Source organism: Lygodium microphyllum, chromosome 4 (genome assembly GCF_053477565.2).
Source record: "Lygodium microphyllum isolate KBCC chromosome 4, Lygodium_microphyllum_v1.1.10, whole genome shotgun sequence".
NCBI lineage: Eukaryota > Viridiplantae > Streptophyta > Polypodiopsida > Schizaeales > Lygodiaceae > Lygodium > Lygodium microphyllum.
In genome coordinates, this window is record NC_141138.1 from 172,900,197 (window position 1) to 172,925,312 (window position 25,116).

General features: G+C 39.6%; 1 protein-coding gene across 3 annotated transcripts in view; it reads right to left on the minus strand.

Annotated features, from left to right (window-relative positions):
- Nucleotides 1-8,567: 8,567 nt before the first annotated feature.
- The window catches only part of LOC148037917 (arginine--tRNA ligase, chloroplastic/mitochondrial-like), a 41,886-nt gene continuing 25,337 nt past the window's right edge, over nt 8,568-25,116 (minus strand). For all 3 annotated transcript variants that reach the window (XM_087676929.1, XM_087676930.1, XM_087676928.1), the window contains 12 exons: nt 22,925-23,008; nt 21,908-22,012; nt 12,344-12,522; nt 12,106-12,190; nt 11,708-11,894; nt 11,545-11,614; nt 11,354-11,423; nt 11,171-11,260; nt 11,018-11,086; nt 10,765-10,863; nt 9,536-9,655; nt 8,568-9,173 (listed from right to left, as the gene is read on the minus strand). In XM_087676929.1, the coding sequence (XP_087533055.1) occupies nt 9,545-9,655; nt 10,765-10,863; nt 11,018-11,086; nt 11,171-11,260; nt 11,354-11,423; nt 11,545-11,614; nt 11,708-11,894; nt 12,106-12,190; nt 12,344-12,522; nt 21,908-22,012; nt 22,925-23,008 (1,149 nt within the window). In that variant the 3' untranslated portion in view covers nt 8,568-9,173; nt 9,536-9,544. The remainder of the gene's footprint in view (nt 9,174-9,535; nt 9,656-10,764; nt 10,864-11,017; nt 11,087-11,170; nt 11,261-11,353; nt 11,424-11,544; nt 11,615-11,707; nt 11,895-12,105; nt 12,191-12,343; nt 12,523-21,907; nt 22,013-22,924; nt 23,009-25,116) is intronic.

Here is a 25,116-nt window from a genome sequence, read left to right on the forward strand (position 1 = left end):
ATCAAAGAAGTTGTTTTTATATATGGAATTTAAGGTGGTAGGTAATTAGGTAATTAAAAATACTCTATTGAGGGAAGCGAGAGGATGGATCTCCAACAGATCCAGACCTACAGTTGGGTGGACTCGGTAAGCCGAGAGCTTTCCTCAAAAGGAAAAACGTTACATTTTAAATAGGTAAATGTATGACCACTAGAGATTAGAGAGCCTGACTTGCATCATTTAGGGGCCGGAATGGGATTTTGCTCCATGGGCAGAAGGGTCGAAGTGCCACACTCCCCTTTGTCTCCCATTCCCATTGAACCAAGCACAATGCAAGTCCGTTTCAATCTGGTAATTCTATAAGAAGTGCAAACTCGAAATTGATCTACAGCCATTAGAGGACCTTTTGAGGCAACCAAGGGCAGGAGAAGACCAATCAACAACAGATAATAGCATCTACAAGCTGTTGAGACACAGCAACAGTAGTAAATAACTGATTTTCTTCAATTCTTTGCATCTACAAGCTATTGAGACAAAGGAACAACAGTAAATGACTGATTTTCTTCAATTCTTTGCGAAGAAAGTCTGAATTTTCTCTCTCCTTAGCATTCTCTCTCATCTCCTAGCATTTCTACAACCTTGCTCCAAAGATTGTAGCATTGAGATTACCAGAGATTGAGAAATTTCAGATTTCTCTGCTGTAAACGCTAATCTGCAACAAAAATTAGAGCTTAGCAACAGCCTCGAGAAGCATCCTAAAAAAAACTCCAAGACTTGGATTTAACTAGGTTGAAGCTGTTTTCAATCAAATTCAATTGGAGGGACCAACAAATCAATGAATTTGGGGAATTTTTCATCTCCATCAAAGCAGGTGAAGACGAATTGACTACCCGAATCAAGCGGCAAATCAGATTGAAGACTTGCTGGTCATTTTGGATTGCAAGGGGAGTTAGAACACTGAAAGGGATTGGAAGAATCCCATTGTAAATCTTCTTCTTCAATTAAGTTCAAGAAAAATCAAAAGGGATGCCAATTTTGGGACCAACAAGGTGTCGATTATCCAAGATTCTAAGTTATTATGCATTTCCCAGTTTTGCAATAAATGTCACTGCTATACTAAGTTGTTATCAAGGAATTGCCACCCATCCACCGAAGGAAGGCTGGTTTCATGCAGATAAAGCATGAATTACACCCAAGAACTCTTTCTCATCGACCTACAAATTCCGCTCTACACCATGGAAAATACGGCTCTCATTAACCACAACTCAACCATGCCGCATTAAGACAGTCCCAGTGTTGTTTTCACATGCATCACACTGAACCACCAATTACTTCCTTAGATCGAGCAACACAAGCACAAGATCTGAAGTCATTTTTTCCTTCAAATGCTAAAATTTCTATTGTTGTCCATCTAAAGGGATTTTTTTTTCTACAAAGTATGCAATGAAGATGCAATTTCAACAAAACTGCAAACACACTTCTTATAATAGGAGCATAGATCCAAAAAGCTGCCAATCTCATGTGCATTCCTCATAGATGGCCATGAACATATTGCTTCAACCTTTGCAAGGTCTGTACGAATATCATCAGCCAGCACAATCTGCCCCAAAAAGTGGATTTCATACAAAAAGAATTCACTTTTCTTGTCATTAATAACCAATCTATGCTTAGGCAGCTCATTAAGCGCAATGTCCATGTGCTTTCTATGCTTTACTTCATTCTTTGAGTAGAAGATCATGTCATCAAAAAAGAGTCCACAAATCCCGTATGTAACCTAAAAATGCAATTCATCGTCTGATTAAAAGTGAAAGGAGCATTCGTAAGTCCAAAAGGCATGACAAGAGCTGTCTTAGGCACATCCTCCAACCTAATGCATATCTAATGAGACCACTTTTCAAATCTATTCGACTAAATGTGGCTGCCCTGTACAATCTATCCATAACATCTTTGATCTGAGGAATTGAGGACCGATTTTTTATTGTGATTTAATTCAAAGCACAATAGTCAATTTTGATTTGTATTGAACTAACGGAACCTTTGATGGATAAATACAGACACTAATTCTCCGTATAAAAAATGGTCTTGAAGTGTAATTGTTTAAAAAAATACTTTTTGTAATAAAACTCTGAGATTTTTTTGAAATTATCGCGGGCAAAGGCCCACGAACTCCGTTGAGAAAAAAAAAAGATCATCACGAGAGTTGTTCTCAAAAATAGAATTCTTATTTAGACTCAATCCGAACTAGATCCCAAGGGAAGGGTAATCCGAGAATATTATTGGAAGATATTGCCACTTATGCTAAGTTTTGCCTTGATATTATTATTTTTGGAAAGAAAATATTTGTCTCAAAAATAAATTTGTTAAAATTTTATGTATAATGCATTCGAAATAAGATATTTGTGACTGTAAGTTAGGTACTAATCTTTCCTAAAATCATCAGGCTAAAAGATGGATGATCGAGTACAAATCATCGAGACCAAGGCAATATTCCGATGAACACAGAACACTTTGATAGCGCTAGACCTCCCCAAGGCCAGCGTGGATAAAACGTACTCCAATAGGTTTTTTTTTTCGTGTTAGCGAGTATAGACCAATCATGGCACGAAAGGTATTATCGTAGGAAACTGTAGTTCACAGGAGGAGGTGAGGATACCAAGGGGCTCTGGTCATATACTCCTCAGACTCTTACAACTGTCAATTATTGGAAGATATTGCCACTGACGCTAAGTTTTGCCTTGATATTATTATTTTTGAGAAGAAAAGATTTGTCTTGAAAATAAATTTGTTAAAAGTTTATGTATAATGCATTCGAAATAATATGTTTGTGATTGTAAGTTAGGTACTAATCTTTCCTAAAATCATGAGGCTAAAAGATGGATAATTGGGTACCGATCGCCAACCGAGGCAGTATTCCGATGAACACAGAACACCGACTGAGGCAGTGTTCTTTGATGGAGCTGGACCTCCCCAAGGCCAGCGTGGATAAAATCTACTCCAAGGGTTTTTTTTTTTTCGTGTTAGCGAATATAGACCAATCATGGCGCGAAAGGTCTTATAGTTGGGAACTCTAGTTCGCAAGAGGAGGTGAGGATACCAAGGGGTTTTGGTCATAAACTCCTTAGACTCTTACAACTGTCAATTACCCTTCAAATTCTAGATATTATCCTAGAGTTCTAATACTAGTCTAGGAACTAAACTTGGAGAGAATAATACCTTCGGGTTGACATCACATCTACTTAGAACAAAAAACATTGTAAAAATATATTCTTCTTAAAGAAACTATTGAGAAGGAATACCATGTCTTTGTGTCGTGAAATAAAGGTGTATAACGAATTTGTATCAGGAGATAATCAAAGAAGTTGCTTTTATATATGGAATCTAAGGTGGTAGGTAATTAGGTAATTAAAAATACTCTATTGAGGGAAGCGAGAGGATGGATCTCCAACAAATCTAGGCCTATGGTTGGGTGGACTGGGTAAGCTGAGAGCTTTCCTCAAAAGGAAAAAAGTTACATTTTAAGTAGGTAAATGTATGACCACTAGAGATTAGAGAGCCTGACTTACATCGTTTAGGGACCGGAATGGGATTTTGCTCCATGGGCAGAAGGGTTGAAGTGCCACACTCCCCTTTGTCTCCCATTCCCATTGAACCAAGCACAATGCAAGTCTATTTCAGTCGGGTAATTCTATAAGAAGTGGAAACTCAAACTGCAGACACTAATCAACCATTAGTAGTGGATTTGACTCATAATAGAAACCAAAAACTTAGGTCGATCCTCATGGGGACGACCGAAACTTCCACTGTGGGTTAGACTCAAGCGAGCCTAGATAGCAAACTTCGAGGTATTTCATCAAATCCCGAATGATGTTTTTTAGGACATCTCTCGATGGGCTACTAAGAACGTGCCGACGAGGAAGCAGCTCATACGAGCACATTACAAAAGGGGGGGGAAATAAAAATACAAAATATGTAAAAATATTTTTACAAATATATCCAAAAATAAAACATTACCAAGATTTTAAAAACCATTATTTTGAGGTCATACTCAATTTTTAGAAAAGTAAGCCTTTTCTTTTGATGTTCTACTCAATTTTTTTAGGAATTGGAATATTAAACATGAAAAGAAATGGAAGAGAGAAAGAAGAGAGGTATATTATTGTTTGATGCTACCTCAAGCCTAAAATAGAGAAAAACAAGTAATTGACGAAGTTCCTTCTTTCCTTTTTTATCTATTTGGGACGTGATTAAGAAATTGATTAAATTCTCTCATAGCTTATTTGGCCTCAAATTTTGGTTTCTAATTATCATAAGGAGATGATTCAATTAAAGGAGATGATAAATCAAACTGAGATATTTGTAGCATGAGTCTTACAACAAGAGAAGAAATGCATGGGAGAACAATTTCAGTTGCACGAGAAAATTGCTCTAGAGGATGAGCAAGGTTCTATTTAGCACAAAACAAATATATCTCTTTCTCAAGAAAAGATGTGGTGGTACATAATGAACAAGGGACTACAAATGTTCCATGATTATATTGTCAACTGCAAATATAAGACATTCTAGAAGGAAATTACATGCTTATCTACAAAATGTACTATGGATCAATGTTAGATTTAACACCTACATAATTATTTGAAGAATCTACTAAGGATAACATACAATCACTTCCAAATGAGAAAATCATGGATTTTACACTTTATGCTCGTGGGATGGAATCACATCTTTTTTGGCATGGAATTGTTGCTCCTAGGAATTTGATAAAGCTCAAGCAAGCTATTAAATATTTGGGTTACTAGATACACGAGAAAGCAAATGATGACCTTCACTCTATATAAGCTATAACGAAGGAGATAATACTTGTTTTGAAATGATCGACAGTATTTGGAGCATCATTAAAAAAATCTTATGAGGTTATCATCCAACTATACATACTCACTACAGGCAAGTAAAGTATGAACAATGTGATTTAGAAGATTTCAAGGTGTCGTTCGTTGAGAAGAACATATTGGGTCACTGTATGGCTAAAATTATTGAGCTTTCTCAACCAGATGAGGTTTCTAAGCACTAGTTTAATATCAAATTATCATGTAAGAGCAAGCCTACATCCTCAGTAAGATATTCTTCATGCACTATGAGCCATACAAAATACCTACTTGAAATAATCTTTGCAACCCCCCAAAAAAGTCATCTTTTCAACATACAGCTGTGGATAAGTTGGAACATTCCAACCATCAAACAATTTCAATTGGCTTTCAACAACTTTCAAAAGCTCTTGTAACCATAGATTCCTACTTTATATGTACTAATAGTCTCACATCGTCAAATGATCCTATAGACGAACCCAACAAAGCATCACCTATCTTGCAACCCTTCTACGAGACGCCCTAATAAATAATCAAGAGAAGACCTAAGAGTTGAGCGATTGGATATGTCATATCCCATTATAAAATCACCTAACATGCTAATTAGTAAAACTTCGATTCAATTAGCTTATGTGCATAGTTGATAAGTTAAAAAATTGTCTCAAAATAGCACATAATAAGTTTTCATTACATGGAAAATAGTTACATAACTCAACTTTGAAGAAGCTAAGAATATTTTCCCACGTCTTTGATGGAGTTATGCAAACCTAAAAGGTATGAAACATGACTTGTGCCAGCACTTTTTTAAACATCGCAGCAAGTGATAAGTGTATATGACAACCTCAATGGTGTACAAATCTAGATTATATTGAGAAAGTGTTTGTTGAAATACCTAAGCATTTAGATATGGGATTTATCTATATTATAGCAAGGTTTCAAAGATAAGCATATAACAAAATATTCTTGTTCTTTGTCATTTTTAAATCAACTCCTAGATAGGGTAGCAAGACATCAAATGTTTTCGTTTTGGATCAATATAATGGGCATTTGTCAAATGTTGATCCGTCTTGAAAATCAACCTAAAATCACTTTTACAATAGAGTGGGAAGCGTTACAAGTTGATGCCCATTTGCATTGTGCACTATACTTGCTACTTTTCAATGAGCAATCCATTTGGATTGTGTAGTATACTAGCTACTTTTCAAAGAGCAATGACGGTTGTTTTTCAAATTTTCATATACATGGATGAATGTCTTCTTGCATGACTTTTATGAACATTGTTGTGATGTCAATATGGATAATAGGTTGGCAAGATGTTTCAAATTTGTAGAAGTACAAGAGTATCTCTAAAACTAGATAGAGTTGTCTTTAGAATAACATTTGGTATTGAATGTGTAAGCGCGCATGTGCGCGCTATTATTTCTTATGGTAAAATATAATGATATCACATTTGGTATTGAATGTGTAACATTTGGTCTTTAGAATAACATTTGGTATTGAATGTCTAAGCGCGCATGTGCGCGCTATTATTTCTTATGGTAAAATATAATGATATCACAAATATTCAAAAGGTTACTAATTTACATCACCCAATTTCAACCATTCAATATATTATACTAATTGAGATTCAAGTGATGCAAAAAAGAATCATACCATGATAAAGAAGTGACTATTAACGATATTTGCAACTACCAAGTTTCAACACTTTCTACTAGGAAATAAGTTTACACTTATTTAGATCATGAAGCAGTAAAATACTTATTTAATTAGCTAACTTAATGGTCAAGTTACAATATGAATGTTCCTACTTCAAGAATTTGTATTTGAAGTGATAACTCATGTAGACTATCTCGTGTCCTTGCAGATCATGTCAAAGTTAATCACTACTAAAAAAAGATAGTAGACAATTATTTGTCCAATGGAAAATAACTTGTAGTTGAAAAAATTATGTCATTATATGTTGATAATTACAAGCCACAATAAATCTTATACTAATCTCACGTGCAAGGACATGTACACAAATATTTTTCTTGTGTTGAGACTTGTTTAACATATATCCAAGAGAATATATGATCAATCTCATTGGCATTGTATGATAACCATAAGGGCACTCACATGTCCTTGTAGATCATATGTCAAAGTTAATCGCTCCTAAAGAGAGAGTAGGCAATCATATGTTCAATGGACAATTGCTTGTATTTGAGAAATTAATGTCATCATATGTTGATATTGCAAATATTCTTGGCGTGGCCCAATATCCTCCAATAACGAATAAACACAAGCCACAATGAACCTTTATCCTAATCTAAGTCGCATGCAAATGACAAGACATTTATACATATTTTCGTTGTGATGAGATTTACTCGAGATTTATCCGAGTGAATATAAGAACGATCTCATTAGCATTGCATGATAAGCCATATTAAGGCCGTTTGGCAAGACATCGATAACTAAGAATATACTTTTTGCATGATATTAGTGGCCTGCACTATATCAAGATGCTTGCGAACATTCTTATGAATGTGACAAATATCAAGAACTATAATATTCTTAGCCATGTGTTAGATTCAGGACATCTTAGAAGTGAATGCATGGACTATGTACTTAGATTAGAAAATGCCAAAGCATTTGAGACAAATCATGGAATTGCTCAGTTTATTTATAAGTTATTTTACTTCTTGGTTGTCTGTTTAAGACAGATACTCTTTAAGGTGTGAAGTCTAAAAGCATGGCATATAAGACACAATTAAAGCTGCTCTACGGATACCATGTAACTACAATCTCAAACCTTTTACATGTGTTTTTTAACCGCCTACTACTGCCACACATATCTGTGATATCCCTACTCTTAGCATTCCATCTACAAAAGATACTAAAAGCACGGTGCCAAGCAGTCAACAGAAGCCCCCCCCTCTACTAACTAGCGGCACTCTTATTAATCAACGAGATCTCATGGTGCTTCCATTAGGCTATAACAAACCAAAAATGATATCGCATTCCATCAACAATACCTCTAGGATGGTCGAGGTCCCGATGCACCCAATTTTCCAGCTGCAGCCGAGGAGGAAAATAACCCACAACATGATCGAAGATTGCGAACCCGACTCGGGGAAACGACCCACGACATGTTTGAGAGAACCTGTGGGTTATGCCAACGGTGGACCAGAGGCAAGGTCGCAATTGCATACGTTAAATGAGGACCTCCCGAGCAGACCGCTAGACAATTGACAAAAAAGAGGGGGAAAGCTATAACGGAGGGAGGTTGCAGAAAGAACACGGCTGCGCAGAAGGGAGCGAGAGAGCAGGAAGCACCAAGGCGGCAGAGGGAGGGAGGGAGGGAGGGAGGGAGGGAGGGAGAGATGGATGGCTGCAGCAGTGCTGGACCAGATGGCAGCTGTTGAGACAGTTTGGAAGAGCAAGGGACTCTTGACTGCCGGCAAGCGCTAGGCTGGGGTGACACGGGGCTGGGTTAGCCAGGAAAATGGCGAAAGCACCCGAGTGTCAGCAACCTCACACTGGAAGACACAGCTCAATGGTACACACTAGGAGGAGCTCTTTTAGGAAGCATATTGACGCATTATGGCCTTTCATTTCCATATCATTACCCTGAAATTCAGTCATGAAGTTTCATAGACTTGAGACTCCATTCACTCAAATGCCCCTTCAATCTTCCGAACCTCACCTCACATCTTCCATTGTCGGGAGTGACAGACGAATTATTGCCAATAACCAAAACAAACACGTAAACCCTTATGTCTACATTTTGGAGAACTGTTAAAAGAACAGCCGACAGTTCTAAAACTGTGTAGCACTAGGCTGTTCTCAATTGTTTGACATATGCGTCAATCAATATGATTCAATGGCATGTTCGAGAACTATTAAAAGAACAGGGAGAGGTGTTACAACTGTGTAGAACTAGCCTGTTCTGAATTGTTCGACATAAAGGTAAATCAATATGCATTACTTTGAATGTGGCAGCAACTTTGGGAGCCACCAGCAATTTAGCAATTAATTACAAAGACCAAGGATCAGAAGGGTAAATGATCACGTCACTGCATCTAGCCGTTTCTCCTTAAAATTTGACGCTGACTTAGCACGGGCTGCTCCTCTCGCATTCCCATGCCCGTGTGATCCTGCATGTGTATAGGCAGCCCAAGTTGCTAACACCTCATGCATTGCACACAGCTCCAGTCCCCGCATGTGGTGATAGATACGTATACACTAACCGTCGGTCGGGCAGTTATGACAAGCATCAGTAACCCAGATGTATTGACAAAAGCAGTACGCAAAATCTGCCTGGTCCTTTATAAAAATAGTACAGAAGTGGCAAAACTGCAAAAACAACAGACTGCATGAGATTCTCTTTCCAGTTAAAACAGCTCTCGTGTAGCAATCAATCAAAAGCAAACTCCTCCACAAATGAATCACCACTGACAATTTTCACACTTCGTTTCCATATGCATATACATCTACATGGTTAAATAGACATATACATCCATAAAGAAGGGTCAGAAACTCAGCAGGTTAGTGGGTCAGTCAACTGGTTTAAGTAGAAATGTAGGTAGAAGGCCTGTATGCATGTCTGTCTGTTTGTGGCTATGGCACGCATCCATATATGCACATGTATCTACAGGCACAAAACAAGTTCCAATGCAAATGAAGACAGCTGTATTGATCTTTAATGACCCGTTTACCATTGTGCATTATAAGCGGTACAGCGGAGTTATTCCCAAAATCTCGAAACATTTTCTCATCACAACAGCAGTAGCCTCACAAAGCAGCAACCTGCTTGACTCCTCGCTTGAACCAACAACCTGAAGAACAAAACCTCGAGCGAGTAGAAAGATGTATTGCTTTTAAAGTAAAGACATGAAAGGAGAAGCTGAAGGAAACAGAATTGCTGCAATATGAAGATAACTAAACAAAAGAAAACATCAAGAATGCACCGACCAAATCCGTCCTAAACAAAACTGACAATGAACTTGCAAAATAGTTCCAAATGTCAAAATACAATGGATGCTGGAAATCAGCAAAGGCACCCTCACTTCTGAGACCAGGTTCATCAAAATCATGGTACCCAAACACCCACACTCCCAAGAGACACAGGTGGCTAGCTCCATTATTGCACTGCAACTATAACAATCCCCATTATTAAGAGAGAAGGGCGTACATGGAACCTAGCTTAGGAGCAAATAATAAGCACTTCAGTTAGGCTTATTGAAGACTCGGACACTGAAGTATGTAGCCTGCTAGTCCAATATCTTCAGTGCCACAAGGCCCAATCCCATGACAGCACTCTATTCATAATCAGGACCGTACATGTATCACCATCTAGAAGCAACAAATCTCTCCATGCAAGTTGAAACAAGGTTCAAACTGATAGCATCAACAGACAAAATTAGAACACTTTCAAAGAATCGGGTACAAACAAGATGGAAGTAAGAAGGAAGAACCTTGAAGTCTTCAGGATCTCAGACAGAGTACCCTTTCCTCACGGAAGAGGAAACATAACTTTTTTCCAAAGATGAAAAAGAAGGAACAGAGGAAGGGAACGCTTTCAAAAGAGCAATACGACAACTTGAAGTCCAGTCCCTCAATCAATAGCCCATTAAAGGTTAAAAGTGAACAACCGAAAATCTCAGCCCAGGCATGTCAAAGCCATGCCAAAAGGGCTATGATGCCCAAATAGAGAGGGGATAAGAAACGTGCCAAGAAAAAGCAAGTGCAAACTTGTCCCACACAATCATCACTGTTTTCAATAAACAAAGGAAGCCTAAGCAGAGGGCATCAGGATAACATCAAAATTAGCCACAATATCACTGGACTTTCATTTCAAGCTCAAAAGTAAAAATTGAACAAAGACCGCAGACTGGTTTATATGAATAACACAGCCATATAGAACATGGAACAAAAGAAACCAAACCTTGCACGTTGAATAGAACTTAGTGAAAATCTCAGACAAGCCATAAAGATACTCGCAAAGAGTGTTCGGAAGAAGGTCCTGTATTGCATCTTCTACAATCTGGCAATGCATAACACCTTAAACTTCTTAGGAGAAGTGAGAAGAAACTGTAAAGCATCATGGAACACCAGCAGGACCTAATTTTAAAAGAGGATGACTTCTCATTTTACGGAGGCATTATCCTGCATCCTAGATTCCAAATAAAACAAGATACCTCAGGAAATCGAATCAGGTGGAATCCTAAATGCCGCTCATTCTCATGGTCTAGTCTCACATTTCCAACCTGAGAAAAGGGGCATTTAAGTACATGTGAACCACACAAGGCACAACCTGGCAGAAACTAAGCACCAATGATGCTCCAGTTTACCTGCATCAACTCGTCCATGTTTTTACCAGACTTCCTGATGATAGAACAGATACGAGCATGTGCATAGAGGAGGTACACTGCTGTATTACCCTGACAAACTCACAAACATGAGAACAGATTAAAAAACCCCTAAATCTTTCTTAAAGTGAACGAATTTGAGAAATGGGAAAACAGTTTACCCACCCTGACATCAAGCATCTGATCGAAATTGAAGGTGTAATTTGTGGAGCGATTATTCTTCAGATCAGCATACCTAGCAGTACATACCATACAAAAGTTTATAAACCTATTTATCAATGTCAAATATATGAACTTCTGAACATAGAGTGTGAGAGAACATGGCCATTGGTATGCTTGAATCCAACGTGTCTTACTTGACTGCTCCATAGCCCAGCGCTTCAGCTGCTTGCTCCAACTCATGAGCTTCCCACTCATCTTCTCTCCCTGATTCAACATCCAATCATTATTAAGAAAATCTGCTCCCTACATATCACTCAACTAGCCACTATAAGCCTTTGATAGGTTTACTAAGCTTGCCTCGGTCAATGAGACCCTGTTTACTGCGGAATTTGGCTTCATCAAGCAACTCTGCAAGTCGAACAACTTCTGTAGCTCGAGTCCTGAATCTCTTCCCATCCTGTCCGAGCACAAGACCAAACCCAACATGTGTTGTTTTGGGGATCCCCTTTCCATCTGCAGGAAGCCAGCCTGCACGTCTTGCAGCCTTAAACGCATAGAAAACAAGATGCATAAGAAAACTATGCCAATTTTTGAAGTATGACAGCTAGAAAGAACAGGAACGAAACAAGGTAAAAGGCAACAAGAACAAAACAAGGCAAAAACTGCTTGCCAGGTTTAGCAGGACACAAGACATCTAGATACAAGCCCTACTGGCTCTCACTGCATCCAATGAACAGTTTTCTTCAAGTACTCACACTAAAAAACATGTCAAAATGCAATGCCTGACCAACATCTGTCACATAGATTATCCACTCTGCTTTCTCTTCATTCAGCCGATACCTGATAGCAAACAGGAGAACAGACTCAACCTCCTTTCAGGCATACCAACAAAAACAAAAGAAGAACTTCAATACTCCTACTCACTCATAAGAAACACACTCAGCAATGAAAGCTATCTATGAGTCGTATTCTACAGCTAAATGTTATTCTTACCAAAGAGCAGCTAGGTCAGTCGATGCATAGTTGTATCCACCATCTGTCTTCACAACTATTAGAGGAATACTTTGTGACTCTACATGTATAACTTTTGCGCCATCACTTTCCTCCACCAAACCCTTGTCTTCTAGTTCTTTTAACACACGGGGAATGTAAGGGTTATAAAAACTTTCACCCTGCAGACAGTGTTCAAATTACATGACTAGTGTAAAATCAGAAAGTAGCTCTAGAGTTTAGTCCATTACAATATACAGAATACCTGAAGTTGCCACATAATTAACCATATTTTCTGGCATTTTCTGGCTCTTAAACAACCCCAAAAAGCATTAAACCAAATAAAACAAGGTGTACAATTATCAAGTAGGACAACTGACTCAGGATGTTATATCAAGGAAGAACCAGTGTGCAGTCCCACTTTCATCCCTTTATCCCACGCTTACACTCTTCATCAGTGCCAGATCTCCTCCATGCCCACTGCCTTGATCATCGTTGCCAGCTTCTCCCTCCTCTCTCATTATCATAATCATCAACTTTCTCTTGTCCTGCTGCTCCTAGAGCTTCTGTCCTGTTCCTGATTACTACTCCCCGTCTTCTAGAGGTGCTACCCTAACTGCCAGCCTGTGTTTGGCTCCTGCCCTGGCTGCATTAACTGCCCAGCTGTCCTGCATGTGTTTCCATCTCTGGCTGCTGTGTAGACTGCTCCAGCCTGTCACGTACCCCCCAGCAGCCAGCTGCTCTTCTGTCACCCAGCTGGTTGGAAAACCGCTGCTTGCTGCTAGGACTGCCTAGAGAGCCTTCATTGACAGTGGGCTGCTATGATTGCTGTTTAGAGCCTTCACTCAGCCCCACAACATCTTTTGTTTTGTTTTTGTTTTCTGAGCCGGGTGCCCAATTGGACTCAAAGGCGGAACCCTGTGCCACTAGCTTATGATTTCGCTACTTCCTTCATAAACGAGGGTGACGGATTCAGAGTCAGCATTCCCGGTCTTCGAGAGAGAATTCAGGGGTTACTTTTTGCAGATGATTTGATTCTTCTTGCAGAGTCCGCAAAGGAGCTGCAAGAAGCATTAAACCGGCTGAATGAGTGGGCAACCAAGTGGGGAATGAGCTTTGGCCTATCAAAATTTAAGGCCATGGTTTTCTTTGGCAACTTGCAAGCTCTGAGGGATCGACCACTCTACTTGGGGACCGAACGGATCGAAGTCTGTGAGAGAGACACTTATCTGGGCATTGTACTAGATAGTGAGTTCTCTATTCAAACAGTAATTCGGGAGAGGATTGAGAAGGGCCGTAAGACCCTTCATGCTTATCAGGCATTCCTCTCTTCCCGTTCGACCCCCGTGTGGACAAGACTCAATGTCTTCAAGGCGTGCGTGCTTCCGGTCCTTACGTGCGGAGCCGAAATTATGGGAGGTCATTGTCAGACACTCCTTCAGCCGTTGGAGACAATGGCAATCATGGGGATGAAGTGGATCCTGGGTAAGGGTGCTAAGTCGATAGCAGTCGGCGCAGCCACCCTACATAAGGAATTCAATATCCCCCCATTTCCAACATTTTGCAGCGGGCAACGTGCACGTGCCTTCAAAAAGTACCTAGGGTTCAGAACGTGGATTCGAAAGCTCTCAAAACCCCTGTCGTGTACTAGAAAAGTCCACAAGTGGACCTGGGCTTCCAGGACCGTGCGTTGGCTGGAAAAGTACATCCCTGAAGCACCTCTACTCGCTGTAAGATATTATGTCTGGAAGAAATGGGAAAGGCAACACGAGTGTGTGAGACTCGCCTCTTATAATGAGAACAAGTTCGAATGCTCAAGGAACTACCTCTTTCACACCAATCTATCAGAGAATGTCAAGGTTTCAGTGGAAAGGTTTCTTTGCCTAGCACGAGTCGGCGGTGTGAAGATGGCAGATAGCTATCGTCACTCTCGGCGGCAAACCTATCCCCGATGTAGCTCTTGCAAAGCAAGACCCTCTTATGCACACATCTTGCTTTCCTGTCTTGCGTTGACTGATGAACGCGATAGGCACATCTCGGGTATTATAAGTGAAACTCCTGACCTTTTGTCCCGAGGGTGTACGTTACAGGATGAAGCTACGCTACTCCTTGGTGGGGAGATCGGCGGGGTGTGTTTACCCAACTGGGTGAGCACTTGTCCGCACTCTAGGAATGTGGTCCCAGAACTCGCCTCCTGGCAGCATTCCTCAGTGAGGCGATGTCGAGGTACCTGGGAGCATTATATGCATGATCCTTGCCCTTTGTGGATAGGGAGATGACGATATCCTCCCTTTGCAATCTTGTGCGCAAGCTCGTACTCGTACCAATGATGGCACCGTCTTGCTCAAGCAAGTGAATGCTGTCGGGAGGCCGTGTTTGCTTGAGTGCGACGGGACACCACCTTCGAGCCGACGCCCGACCTTGGGGTATGGCATCCCTTTGAGGGAACCCGCCAGGATCGGCAGTTTTAGCTGGTGAGAGTCTAGCACTACCTAGACCCCTGAACCGGGGTGCTAGGTGCCTACCCACGCTCCTCCCATTGGCCCACAACATCCTTTTGCATTGACATTGATGGTTTGCTGCAGTTGGGATCCATTCTCAGAAGACAACAATCTCCTTCATCCCACTACACAATACAATGGTCATTGGACACCCTTCATTCCTTAAGCCTACATTGTATCTCTTCCTCGCTCTAACATTATTCATTCAGCATTCATTCGTCTCTTCTTCGTCTGTGTTCTTGTCTAAGTTCACTGTGTTAGTCGTGTTCGACACACTACATTTTCTCTACAAACCCTAACATTATCCTCACAAGGTATTGAAAGAGGATGCTCTTCTAAAGAGCACAAGGTATTGAAAGAGGATGCTCTTCTAAAGAGCATCCTACACAACGATTGTGAGGGGTAGGTTTGCACCAGCAACATTCATCCAATTCATGATATCTAGGCCACATTCATCCAAGAGCATCTTTACCATCTCCCCAAGCTTCTCCTTCTTCAGAAGACCTAAGGCAGCACTATGCCCTCAACACGGAGGACCATGCTTCCTTGTCTTCTCCCTCCTCTATTTCTCCAAACCAACCTGGTTTCGAGCAAATGATGCATCCAAAGTATAGTGAAAACATGCAAAGAAGGTGGCCCAATTACTATCCTTAACATATTCCTCTATCGTCCCTCTACTTTCCCAACAATACATCGGAAGGATTTGTGAATCAATTGTAGCATTCCTAACATTACGTTGGAAGGAGTTGTGAATCAGTTCTAGCATTCAATAGATGAGGTTGGCCACCTCTAGCTGGGGGAGGACAAACCGCTTTCAAGATGAAAGATGATCCAATCATTTCATCTCAACCAACCCAACCGCATGTTCATAAAATCTTTTTGAATTGTATGAACCGAACCCCACTCTATTGTTCCTTTTGCAATGCAAAACAAATTGTAAGACACCATGGAGACCCAACTATTACCATTACGTAATCACGAATCAAGGAGCCTTGAGACATAGAATAATAAAAACAGGGCACCAGCAACTCTACATACTATTTCACATGAGCATGTTTATATGCATAATGCAACTAATTCTCAAATCGCAATAGGTTCTCAAATCCCTCCCCTTCCTCACTCACCAAGTTTACATTTAGGTTCTTCATGTTCTAAGCAATTTAAGTTTAAACTATCCTTTGGCATCCTCTTCTTTAGGTCCTATTCATTCTTTTTCTAGGGGTCTAGGTTAAACTCATTCAATTTCAAGTCTAGGCTCTTCTTCTCCTTGCATGCTAGTTAAATCCTTTTATCGCAATGTAAGGCCTCCTTCAAATTTCCCTTCTTAACCTCTGATAAGCATCACTATGCACCTTAGTACTCCATTATCAAGAGCGCAACCCACACACTATGCACCTCCCATCTACCCATAAGTGAGTACCCCTATCTATTCTATAATCCTTGTGTGGTTGCATTGGACATCCCCCTCATGCACTTAGCACCTCTAACTTCAGCCACTCAAACTCAAGGATATCTATACTATGCTTATGGTGCATCTCTCTCTCCTTCTTGAGCTACTCAAACAACAACCATCCCTACATCTAGTTAGCTATTTGCACCATTCGATCCACTATGCATACTTCACCCATGCACAACATGCTCGTTGGGGTAAATTTTCTACCCTCCCTCTCCTACAACCATGCATGGTGGGATCTTTGGCAGCTGTCTTGGGTTGCTACATGCATTTTTCCAAGTTTCATGCAATTTTTTTGCACGAAAAAGACAATTCTCTATTATGTGCATGAAGGGTGGTCTAGGGTCATGTGCACCAAAATTGTTGTCCAAGGTTGCATGCAATTTTCGTGTAATTGCTTCCATCCTCTCACCAAAGATTGCTTTAATGAAGAGAAATAGGTATGCAAACACATGCAATAAAAGTTTAATTTGAAGGCTAGAATGGAAAAAAGAGAACTAAGACACCTTGCCTATCGGCCAAAATCTGAAACATGAGTGGGTAAAGTTCAAGGCCTCTTTGCTGAAACAATACTAACAAACAATCAAACATGTTCATAGGCCCCACATTGGGCTGATTTTTGCAGGCCATGAAGGGCTGACCAGCATGTTTAGCGAATACCACATCTCTACTGACAAAAAACTTGTTGGCGGAGGGTTGGTACAAGTGGTACCCTTTACTTTTTGCACTATAACAAATGAAAATGCATTTGACAACCTTGTCTTCCAGTTTATGTCTTCGTGGCTGTGGCACCAAAGCATATGCCAAACAACCAAAGACACAAATATATGACACCGTTGGTTTTTGGCCATTCCAAGCCTCATAAGGCATACATCAACCGATGTTTAGTTGGGCTGCCATTCCCCACATATACTGCACACATAATAGCATCAACCCAAAAGTTTGGGGGCAGCTTATTATGTGATAGCATACAACCTACCATTTCCATCAAAGTGCTATTTTTTCTTTCAGCCACACTGTTTTGTTGAGGTGTACATTCAGCCAATGCTCTAGTTGGGCTGCAACTCAGCATATACACTGGACACATGACAGCATCAAGCCAAAAGTTTGGGGACAGCTTATTAGGTGACAACATACAACGTGCCACTTCCATCAAAGTGTTATTTTTTCTTTCAACCACACCCTTTCCACTGCTATTTTCAGCTAAGGCCAAAAAGATCTTCAAGCATGCAAAAACTTTTGATTTCGACCTCAAAGCATACGCCAACAATGAGGAGTCATCTCATCAATGAAGGTAACAAATTACAAGTATCCTTTGATGGATTTGACACGCATGGGCCCACAAACATCACTATACACAACCTGTAATTTCTGACCAACACACATAGATCCAGCTTTGGGAAATGAAACACGATGCATTTTGCCAAGTGTACAACTTTTACAGCCATTGTGAGTAGATGCTTTCAACAAAGGAAAATCAAGCACTATATTTTTGTTCTTTAGGTGAAACAAACTACCATAATTAAGATGACCAAACGAAGCATGCCATAACTCAGTGTCATCCACAATGGTGGCATCAACATGTAATGCATCGTCTGATGCTCTTCTCTCATATAAATCAAACTAATAGAGTCCATTATACAATGTACCAGTGACAATGAGGACATCCCCATCATTACAGCATAGTTGCCAAGGATTTCTAAAACAAGAAGTATGAAACGGGTTTCATAGGTTTCGTACAAGTTTCTTGAAATGTTAGAAACAGGCTTCATTCAAGATATTAAAAATTAAAAGTTTTCTATACATATACTTTATGACTCATGTAACATAGAAAACACAGATTGACATTATTCATTATTCTATACAATGAAAATGAACGCTCAACATAGCATCAATATTTACACACATCATGGTCCACTCTCCATGCCCAACATCAACTTTAGTTGTAAAAGGAGCCATCAATATAAACAATCATCGTGGATAACAACTCAAAATAAAACTTTAGCAATCAATATCAATATCCATGTCAACGTGTTAAGTAGATCTATAATAAGCAACGATTACAAAAATCCTTAGACATTTAGGGTGTGGCATTTGTAAAAGTTTAAAATAGGTGTTTCACACGTTTATAAAACACCTAGGTATAAAATGAGCTTCCTAACCTTATGAAATGAGTTTCTTGGCAACTATGCACTACAATCATAGACACTACATTGATCCATGTGGAATTTAACCACAAAACCAACACATACAATGGCTGAAACTAAAAGTAAATTTTTCTATATGCCCAGTATATACAAGACCTTTTCAAGCATGATAATTTTCCCATCCACTATAATAATGGAAATCTGACCAATGCTTTGAATTGCATACGAAGTATTGTTTACATATACAACAAATTTTCCCTTTTGTACATTTGCATATGATGCAAACAAGTCACGAAAGGACATGATGCGCAAAATTAAGCAATTTTTTAGCACCAAATGCAAAACCCCCAAAATTCTAGAAGAAATTTAGGGGAAATTAATGTATGTTGCAAAATCCCCAAAATTTGTGCTTGTTAGGGCACTACACACAAACAGGAGTTGTTTTATGTCGCTTAATGTTGTTTATAACGTGGGAAGCATTATAATTTAATGTGTTGACTATTGACCGTGCAAACAGCAGAAGGCTTCCAGAGGTTGTTAGGGCATTAAATGAGCAAACATGGCATGGCAAGAAACTATCAGGGCTGCGTTACAGTATGGCAATCAGCTATCGAGTCTACACCTACTTGGTGTGGTGTCAAATCTGGTCAGCATAGCAGACTATCGAGCTGTCGGTGATATGGAGGCTCCACGTAGGAAAACCGGCTCTCGGTGCTCAAATGGGCTGCACGTGGGAAAACTAGCTGTCAAGGAGTTGAATCGTGTTGCAGGCTAACACAAGCAGGCTGTCAGGGGCAGTGGCAAGACTGTCAATGCCTGTGGTGATTGACAAGCACAATAAACAGCAAACAGCAAACCAAGTTTGAGACTCAATGGCAAGTGAGACATTGGTGGCTCGTGAGCGAAATGGCAACGGCTGAGAGATATGGTTCTAATACCACTGTTACACACACTCGGTGAATAAAAGAGCAGAAAGAGAGAAGAAAGTGCTAGAAGGACACATCCACTATGTGAGAATGTTAGAAAAGTCAATCCCTGAGGTACTAAGTCCCACACCCACTAACAAGTGTTCACACAAGAAAAAACCCTTTTCCAACCAGAAGATAAAAAGTGCCCATGGATAAGGCATCATTCACACTAGAACTTAAGAGGAACACAATAAGTGTTAACAGTTTTGGGATATTTTGCTCTCTTGAGGGAACAAAATTCATTGTAGGCAACAAGCTTGGCCTACATGAAAGTGCTTTTGAAAAGATTTCCCGTGCTCATCAAGCCTCAAGCACATCCACATGCCATCATCCAATTGGAGAGTCCGAAGGGGATCTTGCTCATGCACATGCTTCTATTCTTCCTACTCCTCCTAGTGTCCGTACCACCCAATCGCAACTTATTGATAATGTGGCTTATGAACAATCCCCTCGATCAATGCCATTCATGATATGTGACCGCCTCAAACATACATTTGACTATCTAATCACCCTTACCAAGACTCTCAATGCATCTACGGCCCATGCAGCTCCATCCAGATTCTACTCGCCACAATCTCCCTTAGCAAAGACTTATCAAAGGACATACACAATGGTGGCCCTACCCTTAGGCTAGATCTCTCTAGTTCCTCCTAGGTGGATAAGGCTAGTCCAACACTTTTGACTTTTAGCTATTAGGCTAATGGAGTATGGCCCAAAGGATAATTGTCATTAGGCAAGTAACTATTAGGACTTCATATTTTCCTTTTCTCATCCATCGCATGTATTTTCCGAGCTTGGCTTTGCATCTAAGCTTAGCATCAAAAACATCTCAATAAAAAGTATTGGTATAAAGATCCTTATATTTTCTAGCACTTACATGTTGGGCTTGTATTTCAATAAGGATTAATCTTGCAACTATCACCACTCTTGACTAGTATATACACACAAGTTTTCAACCTTCCCTTGGTGACTCCACAATCTCACATAGTTGATCTTGCTTCTCCAACCAACTGGAGGCTTTTCCATGGGAGCTGAACTTCTAGCATACCTCGATGCTAGCTACTTCTCCAAAACACATCTTCTAGCTGAAGTGCTTCTACTTCATCTACTTCTTCATCACACTCTTGGCACCATAGCCAACTTCAGCTCCTCCTTCAACATCATCATCCATAGTTTTTAAGGGAGTTGCTTTCCCTACTTGGTATATTCATGTTTCAACTTGTCTTCTTCATCCCCCCTTGAAGCGCACTTACACAAGTGATCAATTGCCTACATCATTTTCTATTATAGAATGTCACTTTGGCAAGTGAACAAACCCTTACAAGGTCAATGTCCAAGTGGCACCTTACTAAATGGACATAGCCCTTCCTGTATTAGCTCTTACATTAACATTGTGTATATGTTGGCCATTCAAAATAGATGACAACCTACAATTGTAGACATCCCTCCAGATGAAAACCTATGCATTGTAAATGATTTTCTTTTAGCTCATGTATCAAAGCACTATGAGCTTCCCACTGCTCCTCAAAGATCTCAAGCAACTACATATTCCTTATGACAATTACCCTTGGGCCTTATCTATCTTGTCATATCTCTACATCAACACCCTTGACTATGATCTTTTACCTTGATCACTTTTATAAGAACTATTGAGCCAGGTCAAACAAACCTACCCGCCCTTTAAAAATCCAATAGGAGTATTCATCTCCTATTGCAATCAGAGCAAGCGCAGCAATCCATTGTGGCACCCTTGGTCCAAGTTGAAGTGGCCTCCTAGGCAACTAAAATGAGCATATCTATGACCTATGCACTCATGGGAAATCCTTGGTAAGTCCTAACCGACACCCTCAACCCAATGATCTAACTAGCTTGCAATGTGTTCCCAAAAACTATGGCCCTCAATATGGCTTCTTGATAACACATATCTTGCTTTTAGAACTAACTTAAGTCTACTAGTTCTTTTTCTTTGACTAGAATTATTAAGATAAAATTTTGCTTATCAAAAAGCGTGAATCTTGAAACCAAACACACAAATTTTCATGGGCTTGGATGTAAATTTCAATTGTAAATAAAAATTATCAATTGATTAAATTCCAAATCCTCATCAAGTTTTCAGGTATGGTTGAGTTTGTATGGGTAACTAAGAATCCTAGAGTGCCATAATCATCAATGGTCAACCAATTGGGGTGAAACTGCCACACATTAATAGTTTTGCAAAATCATTCCATCAAATTTATGCTATCTAGGCACTAACTTGCATATTGTAGTGTTACATGTGCTAGTACATTTAGGGCAAAAAGATATGTTATGCAAGTTTCTCCAAGGTGGCCCTTTCACCAAATGCCTTTTATAAGAGCATTGTGAGACTCTTGATTTTAGTTCATGATGTGCAAACAGTTCAAAACCACCCCCCAAGCCAAATCCCTCATTTGACTTCAGCACAAAAATGTTCTTTTTTAAAATGTAGAAAAAACTCCTAAAATGTACAAATATAATACCTTTTCCTCCAATTGAACTCGAAGGCGCTTGTAAACTTGTTCAAACTCTTTTCGACTAACATCACAAATACATAGCCATGCATGCCTATATTTTGGGTCTCCACTCTGAGTACATCAAAGAACCACCTTAGGTTAAAAATGACATCCTCATACCTAGATTGCTAAATAGAAGAAAATAAGCAAATTCCTTGCCCAATATCTCTATATATTTAGCCCACAAAAAACCTTTGAAACAAAAAACAGTTATAAGGACCTTACAATTATATAGAAGGAAAGCACTAAGTTTCAACTACAGCATTAAGCATCAATAGACCTACTTTTACTATTCGAAAGACTTCTAATCTTAATTTGCAGCCTCACCAAAATTGTATGTAGTATGCCCAATAATAAGATCACCAAAGCAAAAGCACACACCAAACCTGCCATAACTCATCCAATTTTCTCAAAAATAGACAACAAACACCACATCAAGTGCATTTTTTCAATTTCAAAACCAGAAACATAGGACACAAATGACTAATGTTCCAAGTTGATGCTCTAATGTTCCAAGTAACGCTCTACAAGTGCTACAAGTATCAACCTGCGAAGCGGCTTAACACATCTAATGAGAAGTGACCAAACACGGCTTTTATACCACAAACACAAATGGTCATTGGAGCTTGAGCCTACTACAACCTATGATAATGATAATATGGTCTCTCAGATTGGGAAAAGACACCTAAACCAGACAAGCCATGCAAAGATCATTAGAAGGATTCCAAGGAAGTAAGATCAAAAAGCTACAAAGACCTCTGTGAAACTGAGAAGCAGGGATTTAAGGAGGCATTCTGTAGCACATAGTAACAGCCACTTCAGACCACAAATTGCCAAAAGACTTGGGGAAAAAGATTGCGTTCACTCACAAATATTTACTCTTTGCAAGCCAAAAGCATAAAGATCACAAGACTAGTAAATAATTTGACACCTGCTGGTTCCCACAAAATCAGCATATGATGCAGTTTGAATATCCAAACACACCTGCAACTTGACTACTGCTTGTTGTGCCTTTTCCTTGAAGGATGAATCCACATCAAATTTTTTCTTTGAATCTTTATACAAAGCCTGCCCAAAGAAATAATAATAACTGCAAGTTAAATCATATGCAAAAAATGATGTCGTAGATTTCTCTAAACCTCTCTATAGTATGGAGCTTCTGCAACATGTGCAAAACGTTCTGAAGTATCTGCCAGCATTTCAAGTAGCTATAATGTTAACAGCACTTGAGGTCTTTAAGTCCTTCAGCTAGAGAATTACATTCTTATGGAGTGGAAAGAGAAAGAACAAATGGGAACAAAAAAGGAAAAAGGGGGGGAGATCGTGGGGAGCAGGGCAGGAGGGGAGTATTTCAAGGCTGTCTCAAAATGTGTAACTGTGTGCCTGTAAATCGATTGTTATGCGTAATAGCCCTAACAGGCTGGGCTTCCTATTTTCAGATTAGATGAATGAAAAGGATGAATTCGTGAGCTATATTGCCACATGTAGAACTAACCCCACTATAGGTTTCATGATGCTATTACCCAATTCAATGGTTGCCTTCAACGGCAGAATAATGTGCATTACATTTGGATTGTCAGATTAGTTTTAATTCACAATAGCCCAAGTAGCCAAATTCCAAACTTAAATATTTGATAACCATTATGAGAAAAAAAGTTCATCAAGAAGTACCCAAAAATTATGAAACTGCATAGCCAAATTTGAACAAGTTAGAGTAAAAGTGGGGAAGGGGGCAGAATTCCAAAAACTGCAGGTGCTTCTCAAATACAACCCTATCAAAGTCTCCACAAGCTTATGTGCTCCAAAATTCTCATCCTTGGTTTCCATTTCAATGTAGGATTTCCATTATGGGACGGTGTAAGGTTCATAAATAATCTTAAATAATCTGAAAGATGCTTATGTAGAAGTGATCATCATTGTTATCTAGGAACCCCACATACGAATAAATCTTTCCTTATCTGCATTGTATTCCTAAGCCAGTATGTCTCAAAAGAAGATTTACAAGTTTGAATCCAACGAGCTTATGAGCTCCAAAGGTCTCATCCTTGGTTCTCATTTCAATGTAGGAATTCTATTAATAGACAATGTAAGGCCCATAAATAATCTCAAAGATGCTTTTCTTGTAGAAGTAAACATCATTGCTATCTAGGAAACTCCAGACACAAAAAAGTGTTCCCTCATGTATTCCTATCATGGCCAATGCTTCTCAAGTTTAAGACGTATGCGTCTGGATTGAATTGTGAAATTAATGCTCATTCTAAAACCACATACTTGCAAGTTCTAGGACCATCTTTTGAACAGACAAGCAAAATGGATGAAAGTGTTAAAGGGAAAGCACATTCAATCTACACATGTGGGATATAACAAGCACTCTAATCCATATAATTTGGTCATTATTTAACGATGGAGTATCACACCACTTTATCATTTTCAGAATGTTAGATTACCAAGCACTCTTAATAATCTGTGGAAATAAACCAACACTTAGTTAAGTGTCAATACTGTTGAACCTTAAATGATCACAAATCATTTGCAGATCTAGACACACTAACACACATGAATAACAGCCTTCCTTCTCAGAGAGGGTGGTAAAACCTCATCAAGCACTTAATTACAACATTTAACAAATAAACTTAAACTGAAATGCACACTTTACCATAACATTCTTGGACATTGGACACCCTCTTGGCCCCGAAACTGGAGCCCCTTGCGCTATTTCTTTAACTTGTATTGCCATTGGATGGAGTACAATTGAGATTCCTTATTCTCCTCTTTCGAGCAATTTGCCCCTTGATTTTTTCCCAAGACTAGTACAAATTGGACCCCTAACTGACCAAATGCAACCCCAAATCAAATGGGATGGGCTGGCATCTAAAATCCCTAGCAATTCCTTGAATTCCAACTGCTGATCTCAATGCATGGTGTCTCTTACTATTGGCACTGATCCCAAGGTGGCTCCTAAACCCTACCTTCTGCTGAGAATTAAGATTTACAGCAAAAACCTCACTGCCATCCACCAAATCTGGCTGAGAAACTCTTCAAAGGGCTGAGAAATGCTGAGATACTCTGAGAATGGACTGGAGAAGGTGAGAGAATGCTAAGTTAAGAGAATATTCAAAGTTTCCATGCAAGAAAACCCCCAAAACTGCTTGCTGCCTACTCTGATCTGCATTTAA